The sequence below is a fragment of the Macaca fascicularis genome, chromosome 20 (assembly GCF_037993035.2).
Source record: "Macaca fascicularis isolate 582-1 chromosome 20, T2T-MFA8v1.1".
Taxonomy (NCBI): domain Eukaryota; kingdom Metazoa; phylum Chordata; class Mammalia; order Primates; family Cercopithecidae; genus Macaca; species Macaca fascicularis.
This window is the reverse complement of record NC_088394.1, coordinates 44044153-44053284: the sequence shown is the minus strand read 5'-3', so window position 1 is coordinate 44053284 and position 9132 is coordinate 44044153. Positions and strand designations below refer to the sequence as shown.

The window sequence follows — 9132 nt, the reverse complement described above, 5'->3', positions numbered from 1 at the left end:
CTGAAAGAAGAAGGGGTGTGCGCGTCTGTGTGCACAGGTGTGTGTGGGTGTATGTGCACGTGTGTGTGTGTGTGCATGTGTGTATGTCAATCAAACTTCACTCTGAGTAATACTAAGAAAGAAAACCCATTTTCTTGGGGCTCTTTCCCTGGGCTGGGACTCAGCCTTGGTCACCGGGCTGGCTCCCAACCGAAACCACACCATAGGGTTTTCTGCTCTCGGCCAACCCAACATGAGAAAAGAGGAACCAAATGGTCCTACGAATAAGAAAGCCTCAGCGTAGTGTTAAGGGACGTAGCAGGTCTTCTGGCTACACTCCCCTACAAATGTGGAAAGCTCATTGGTGAAAACAGTTCTCAGGGGTCAAAGCAAAGGAACTGATCTGGGTAGAGTAGGGGCTGCCTGATCCCAATTAGACATCTTCACCTCTCAATAACCTTTGCCATTTCTCTGCCATAGAGTGAAAGTGTCCCCAGGCCAAAACCCCAGGGCTCCAGGCTGCCATCAGGATGGTGGGTGAAGGACCCTACCTTATCTCAGATCTGGACCAGCGAGGCCGGCGGAGATCCTTTGCAGACAGATATGACCCCAGCCTGAAGACCATGATCCCAGTGCGACCCTGTGCAAGGTAAGTCAGAAGAAAGATGGAAGGGAGGGCTAGGGCAGGACCTCCAGGAATGTCCATCAGGAGAGTGGGCACTGCTACTGCAACCCATCTGCTGCTCTATCTGCTGGTCCTTTTGTCCATCCACCCATGCACGCATTCATTCATTTATCAACCACTCACTTCCTTGCCTCCTCCTGCCCTTTGGTGAAAAGGAGGCAGTAGCTCAGGTTTAAGGAGAGCTTTTCATGATCTAGGACCTGTCCAAGTGCTTTACAAATATCTTCTCGTTTGCTCTTCACAACCACCCTGGAGGTACTGTTACTATCTTTATCTGATAGGTGAGGAAACAGGTACAGAGAGGTTAAGTAACTTGCCTAAGGTTTGCCAGGTAGTTTTTGCTTTGTAACAAACTGTCTCAACACTTAGCAGCTTAAAACAATTGCCACTTATTTAGCTTACAGTTTGATGGGTGACCCATAAAATAAAGCAATGTGGGCTGAGCTCAGCTGGGTGGTTCATTTGGTCTTGAGCAGACTTACTCCTGTACAGCAAGGTGGCTGTGCTGCTGGGGGTGGGCTGGCTGTTGGCTGGGGCATTGGGGCAACTGGATCCCATGTGTGCTCAACCTCCAGCAGGCTAGCCCAGGCTCAGTCACGCAGTAATGCGGCGGGCTTCCAAGGGAATGAGTGGCAGCACGCAGGGCTTCTTGAGATTCAGGTTTGCAACTGGCACACCACTTTTTTCACTGCATTCTATTGGCCAAAGCAGATCACAAGCCAGCTCAGATTCAAAGTGTGAGGAAACAGACTCGACTAATTGATGGAATGAGCTGCCAGGTCACATTCCAAGGGATTGGGAACAGATGGGGAGAGAAAATGGGGTCATTTTTGTAATCCAGGATAGAAAGTCAGGTAGTCTGATTTCTGAGCTCCCATGCTCAACCTTGCAGCATATTGTATTATTGTATATATTATTAGCATTATGCTAACAATAACTTTATGAAATGCTGCCTTTTCTACATGGAATGAGGCCCTGTGGTTTGTTCTCTGAGCAACAGAAAGCCAAGTGGCATCTCTATAATAAGTGGACACTGTGCTACCTTCTCCCAGCATCTCTGTCTGGGCCAAGGACACACACATTTGAACCCTCCAAGGTGACAAGTGGAGGTTGGAAGGGGAGGACATGGGCTATTATTCCTAGCCCCAGGAGATCTCTAACTGTCCACTTTTTCAACCAGTTTATAATCGCTTTGTGGAGAGGCAATGTGGGGAGGTGCTGAAGGGAATGATAGGACTCTGGAGTCAATAAGCAGTGGGTTTGAACTCCTGTCCCACCACTTTCCAGCAGTAAGACCTTGGGCAAATACTCTAAACTCTCTGTGCCTCAATGTTTTTGTCTATGAAATGGGCATATAATACTACCCTGCCACCCATCTTACTGAGTTGTTGTGAGGAATATATGAAGTAATGCATGACTGTATCATGAAAGTCACCTTTCAGGGAATTTTTACTATGTGCTGAGTACATAGTACCTTATTCACATGATTTTAGCTTGAATTCTCCCAAAAGCAGGGCCTCAGTCAAGAACTTGGAGGCAAATAGCTTATTTGAGAAGTGATTCCAAGGAGCAAGGAGAAAGATTTAGGGAGAGTGATGCACGGAAGGAGGAAAAGGTAACATGAGGTGTGGCCTCAGTGTCACTGCTGTGAGCAGAGGGGCCTGGATACTACTAGGTCCTTCTAGAAAGTGTCCAGTTTTCCACCCAGAGGATGTGAGGTGGACTCACATCACTAGTGAGTCCTAGTGAAGTTTTCACTACTCCCCTAGTGAAGTTTTGCCCCTGGGAGTATTAATGCCCTGAAAATCTGGGCAGGAGGAGGAGGAAGAGGAGGAGGAAAAAAAGGAAGAGAAGAAGGAAGGGGAGGGGAAAAAAGAAGGAAGAGGAGGAAGGGAAGAAGAAATGAAGAAGGAAGAGGAACAAAAAAAAAAGGAAGCAATGAGTTTTGAGTATTATTACCTTTGTCTTTAAGACAATTTATTAAAACTTATGTAACTTAATTTTGAATATTGACTGTGTTTAACAACTAACTTGAAAAATTCCTGAAAATTTAACAATTGGCTCTCACCAGCTGGCCCCAGCACATCACGGCTAAAAGGGCTAATGAACATAATGAATGCAAGTCACAGCTTCTTCGTGCAGCTGTGGCTGTTACTGTAGTTACAAGTTCAATCCAGAGAGAGAGCTGGGGCAATGACCCCAATGCCCAGAACACTGAGCATCTCGTTTGTCTGCAGGTTGGCACCCAACCCGGTGGATGATGCGGGGCTGCTCTCCTTCGCCACATTTTCCTGGCTCACACCGGTGATGGTGAAAGGCTACCGGCAAAGGCTGACCGTGGACACCCTGCCCCCATTGTCGCCATATGACTCATCCGACACCAATGCGAAAAGGTAGCAGGATTTGCTTGGGTCACTGTATCAGTCCATTTTCATATTGCTATGAAGAAATACCCAAGAGTGGGTAATTTATAAAGAAAAAGAGGTTTAAAGGACTCAAAGTTCCATGTAACTGGGGAAGCCTGACAACCATGGTGGAAGGCGAAGGAGGAGTAAAAGGCATGTCTTACATGGTGGCAGGCAAGAGAGTGTGTGCAGAGGAATTGTCCTTTGTAAAACCATCAGATCTCATAAGACTTACTACCACACGAACAGCACAGGAAAATCTGCCCCCATGATTCAGTTACCTCCCACCGGGTCCCTCCCATGACAGGTGGAGATTATGGGAGCTACAATTCAAGATGAGATTTGGGTGGGGACACAGCCAAACTGTATCAGTCACCTCAGGACAGAAGCCCACTCTAAGGAAAGGGTCCCATAAACTCTTTTGTGTACTCCCTAGTTGTGTGCTTCATAATTTCCCCAACATGGAAAATGACACCCATGAGTGAGGGCAACCATTCTCTGAGATTCAGGCTGGACTGCATGAACTTCTTGGCCCAAGCTGTGGGGAGGTGGGAATTAGGCAGCATTAGCAGGGAGAGAGGACTCACTGGAGAGCTATGGCCTGAGGCTCAGGACCCTTCTGGCTGAGCTCCAGCTGGTTTGCAGGGGCACTGTATCAAGACAGAGGTGGCTGGAATCTCACTTTGCCCTGTGCTGGTCAGACCCCACCTGACCAGCATGCAGCTTAAGGTGTCAGGTTTTGTTTTACTTTAAACATCATTACTGGACTTTTATATTACAAAATATATTTAGGTTGATCCTAATGAAACTGCCAATATTTGACAATTTTAACTTGTAAAAATGTAAATGTCATTTGTCCAACCTAATTCATATTCATTATAAAAATGTGAAAGCAGCAGAAGTTTAAGCCGTGAAAGGATCTCTCCCATGCTCCTGCTCTACTCCCTGGAGGCAAAGCACTGTGAAAATGTCAGTGTGACTCTGTCCAGAATTTTCCTACTCTGATTAAACACACCCTGGGCTACCGTCTTCTTCAGATCAGTACCTCTTCTTACCTCACAGGTCATGTTTTATTTTAATCTAAACAAAAAATGAAGCATGCTACATAACTGTTGATCATGTTGCTCTTTTCAGTTAAGAATTTATAAAGGCTTTTCCATGTTAGGACAAAGACATCAACTTCATTTTTTCCAGCAGCTGCATTGAACTCTGTGGTTCTGATTACATATATAATATGAAGAATGGGGAAGGCCTGGGAGTGTTAGTCATGGCCTCCTAATTGCTTCTAGAATTGTGCTTCTCCTCATTTGTGCCCCGAAGAAATCTCAGCTAGTGGTACATTCAAAAATCTACCTCCTGGAGAAAGTTGCCAGGGAGCTCTGAGGGCAAGGGACTGGACCAGCATCTGTGGAGCGCCGGCTCTCCTCCGTCCTCTCTGGCCAGTACTTCTCCATCTGTTCTTAATGTTTCCTCCCATCTACCTAGTGTCCACTTAGATCCTTGTCTCTCCCATGCCATGTTATGCTCCTAGGTGATCCCCTCCACTCCAAAGGCTTAAACACCAAACACACACTGACTCCCCCAATAACGCGTCCATGTCTATCTCCAGGCCACACCCCACTTCCAGATTCTGAAACTGTGTGGCCAGCATCTAATTGGACGGCTGCATTTGGATGCCTCATGAGCATCTTCTATCTAAAGCTGGACTTATTCTTGATCCAGGGCCCCAAACTGACACTATTCCTCTCCTCTTCTGCTTTTCCCCATCTCTGTCTCTATAAATATTCACACAGTTGGCCAAGCCCGAAAACTGGGGTCCATCCTTGAACCTCTTTCTCCTTTCCTCCCACATCTCATTCATCAGTAAGACCTGTTGTCGCTCTCTGTCCACTTTTCTTTAATTCCACTGCCACCTCTCACCTGGAGGCTGACAGTCTCCTGCTGCGGTCTCACACCATCATCCATCGCTTTCATAGCAGCCAATTGATCTTTTAGATGTGCAAAATGATCTTGTCACATCAGCTTAAAAATCTGTAATGGCTTCCTTTGCACTTGGAGTGAAACCTAAACTCCTGAAGGCCCTTGAGGTTTTCCCTAGGTCTTGTGAAGTCCCCCAAGGTCCCAAAAGTTCCTGCCTTGCTTCCCACTGTCCCATCAGCCCCTCCCCTTTGTGCACCACACTCCTGTCTCTCTGGCCTTCTTCCAGATCTTTGAAATTAACAACGTCCTCGCTGCACTGAGAAGATTTTTCTCTTGGCCTGTCTATTGCCTCTGCCTTCTTATAAGAGCTGACACTGTGGCAGAGATGGGTGGTAGGCAGAGGAAAAGAAGGCCTGGCAAGGACCCAGATGCCACAGACATACCAGCTTGTGTCTAGGCATTGGCCCCTGCCCTTCCCAAATCCCACCTGCTCAGGAAAAGCAGAAAGCTGAGCCGGTGCTGGAAGGTACCATCGCCAGGGAGGTGGGCTGTGCTGAGCACCCTTGCAAGAACGTGCCCAACAGCATAGCTTCAAACAGCACATAGAAGTGCCAATCCATTTTAAGCTTCCGTTTTTTTATCACAGATTTCGAGTCCTTTGGGATGAAGAGGTAGAAAGGGTGGGTCCTGAGAAGGCCTCTCTGAGCCGCGTGGTCTGGAAATTCCAGAGGACGCGCGTGTTGATGGACATCGTGGCCAACATACTGTGCATCATCATGGCAGCCATAGGGCCGGTGAGTGGGGCAGCCCTTCCTCCTCATCTGCTAGGTCCCCAGCCTAGCAAAGAATGCCATTAGTTACTTCCTCTACGAGCTGGTGGGTTTAGTGCATTGTCATTATCTGTGTGCTCCTTGGGGGCGAATTTTCATAAAGTGAATCCTTGTCAAGCACAGCAGCAGCCACCAAAATTAATTAAAAAGTTTGCCTCCTAAAGTCAGCTTGCTGGCATGATCTGAGGCCTCGTATGCCAGCCTCAGTCCTCAGTGGCCCTCTCTTCTCCCTACCATGCTGTTTTACAGACAGTTCTCATTCACCAAATCCTCCAGCAGACCGAGAGCACCTCTGGGAATGTCTGGGTTGGCATCGGCCTTTGCATAGCCCTTTTTGTCACCGAGTTTACCAAAGTCTTCTTCTGGGCCCTTGCCTGGGCCATCAACTACCGCACGGCCATCCGGTTGAAGGTGGCGCTCTCCACCTTGGTTTTTGAAAACCTGTTGTCCTTCAAGACATTGACGCACATCTCTGTTGGCGAGGTAAGCTGGCTCAGAGGAGTTTAATGTTGGAAAATGAGTCCCGAGTAGTTTGAGTGCATGTGAGATGTGGGTCCTGGATGGAGCACCTGCCTTCGTTTTGCTTGTCTGTGACCTCCCCTTCATGTCCCATCTCCTGGCTAAGTGAGGGGTGGAGATGCAAAACACCAGAGGAGTTCCGACACAGGAGGGCTCGGTTCAGGCTGGAGAATTTGGAGAGACTTCCTAGTTCCAGTGGGAACAGGGCTCAGGGAGACTTAATCCAGTTGCTTTGATGGTCTATGGGGACAGTGGAGCAGTACTGAGCACACTATAGGCGTTTAATACAATGGATTGACTGATGGCTTCAATAATCCCAATTGTGTAGCACAGGGAGTGCCAAAGCCACAATGAAGACCATGCCTGTCGGACTTCAGAGCTGACATTTTCTTAAGCTCTTAATCCTTGGCAATAAAATCCTTAACACTTATCAAAAACAACAAACAAACAAAACACACACAAACAACAACAACAAAAACTCCCTAATCAAGGGAACCCCAGGTGGTGTGGGGTAAGATAAGAGACTTGCTTCTTTCTTACAGTTGCTCTTTTAGCAAGCTCAAAGCATCTAATTATGATTAGATTCAGTTGCATACAGCAAAACGAAAATAACAGTGGATTAAACAAAAGGAATTAATTTCACTCTATGTTAAAGGAATCTAGAAAGGAATAACGCAGGGTTGCCACAGGAGCTTCCAGATCCTTCTGCCTTTATCACTATCTTTGCACCTGGCTCTCACCATGGTTCAAAAGTAGATGCTAGAGACCCAGCCATCCCAGCCACGCTTCAGACAGGTGGTAGGAGAAAGAGGAACAGAAGAAGGGGTGCCTTTCAGGTTGAGGTGACTCCCTTTAAGATTTCATCACAAATGTCTCATTCTACACTTTGACTTACATCTCATTGCCCTCAACATGGACACATGGCCACACTCATTCCACAAAGAAGGCTGGGAAATGTAGTCTTTTCTGGGCCCATCTCTTCCCTGAAGAAGTGGAATTGTCTTCACAAGGAAGGCGGAAGTAGAAGGAGGTGGGGGAGATTGTGTAGACAGCTAGCAGTCCCTCCAGCATGCTCCCAGATGGTAACATTACACTTTGTCTTTCTGCATTGAGATGATCAGTCCTACAAGACCGGCCTCTCCAAAGTGGTACCAGAACCCATAAAACTCATCATATTGGTCCCCAGTGACCCCTTCCTGCTTTAGAGCAGTTTTTCTCCTTTCTCCCTAGATCCCCTCGGCCAGTCTGAAAGCCTTCATTTAAAGACATGTTTGACTGATTCTTCCAAAGCCTGAACCCTTGCACTTTTCTTTCCAGGTGCTCAATATACTGTCAAGTGATAGCTATTCCTTGTTTGAAGCTGCCTTGTTTTGTCCCTTGCCAGCCACCATCCCGATCCTAATGGTCTTTTGTGCGACATACGCCTTTTTCATTCTGGGGCCCACAGCTCTCATCGGGATATCGGTGTATGTCATATTCATCCCCGTCCAGGTAATGGCAGGCTTTTGCGCTTCTAACTGCTTTATATTTGCATTTCACACACTTTCACTGAATCGGGTGGAAGGCTGCATTTCTGGCTCATGAAGCCTGTGCCCTATTTTGTACTCACAGATTTACTTCCTTTGGCACAGGGTAGTTTTTGTTTGTTTGTTTTTTGTTTTGTTTTTATTTAGTGACAAAGCCTCGCTCTGTCACCCAGGCTGGAGTGCAGTGGTGCAATCGTAGCTCACTGCAGCCTCAACCTTCTGGGCTCAAGCAATCTTCCTGTCTCAATCCTGCCAACTAGCTGGGACTACAGGTGCATGCCACTGTACCTGGCTAGTTAAAAAAAAATAAATTTGTAGAGATAGCATCTCGCTATGTTGTCCAGGCTGGTCTTGAACTCCTGGGCTCAGCCCATCCTCCTGCCTCAGCCTCCTGAGCAGCTGGGATTACAGGTGCAAGCCACTGCACCTGGCCACAGTGAAGGCTTTAAAAAAAATTGAATTTGAATGCTCTGGGAAGTGGAATGCCTCTTCAATTTGTCAAAGCCCCCAGCACTCCCCTTGCGTCCTGGCAATTCATGCCTTTCTATCACCTGCCTGACCCCCGCGTGGTGTCCCTTAGACAGCATGAACAGCCATAACTCAAGGGAAGAACTTGGCTGAGACTCTCAAGCCAACTTCCTTTAGAACTTTTCCTGGCACCTACACTCCCATCTCTGGATTTTTAGGCCAGCTGCAACTCAGCAGTTCTCTCTGAAAACAGTGTTTGTACCTTGATTTCAGATGTTTATGGCCAAGCTCAATTCAGCTTTCCGAGGGTCAGCCATTTTGGTGACAGACAAGCGAGTTCAGACAATGAATGAGTTTCTGACCTGCATCAAGCTGATCAAAATGTATGCCTGGGAGAAATCTTTTACCAACACTATCCAAGGTAGGACAAGAGTAGCTGCTTAAAGAACCACTTACCTTGTAGAATATGCTCTTCTAAGGGGTTCCTAAGTTTCCCAGGGCCATGCATTCCAGAAGGAGGCTGAGGGGACCCTCTGAGCTGCTCTGCAGGTCAAGGGATTTTTCAAAGGATTATGGAGATTTAATAATAGAGCCAGGCATCTGGGTTCTGGTGAACCCAAGGGTGAGTGACATATGGTTTCTCTTTCCTGGGGCATGTGGATCCTGGTCCTGGCGAGTTATCTTTTATAAAAATAATTCACTAAAATATTGTGAGCAGGAAAAAAGCTGTCTCCAGCTATTTCCTTGACTTAGAAGACATCTACACACACATACGCTCACACACATCCAGGGTTACACAG

At 47.1% G+C, this 9132-nt stretch overlaps 1 protein-coding gene across 1 annotated transcript in view; it reads left to right on the top strand.

Moving 5' to 3' along the window:
• Positions 1–483: 483 nt before the first annotated feature.
• Positions 484–9132, top strand: part of ABCC12 (ATP binding cassette subfamily C member 12) — a 62843-nt gene continuing 54194 nt past the window's right edge. The window contains exons 1-6 of the mRNA XM_045382197.3: positions 484–628; positions 2902–3057; positions 5636–5783; positions 6069–6302; positions 7656–7829; positions 8606–8753. Of these exons, the coding sequence (XP_045238132.2) occupies positions 510–628; positions 2902–3057; positions 5636–5783; positions 6069–6302; positions 7656–7829; positions 8606–8753 (979 nt within the window). The 5' untranslated portion in view covers positions 484–509. The remainder of the gene's footprint in view (positions 629–2901; positions 3058–5635; positions 5784–6068; positions 6303–7655; positions 7830–8605; positions 8754–9132) is intronic.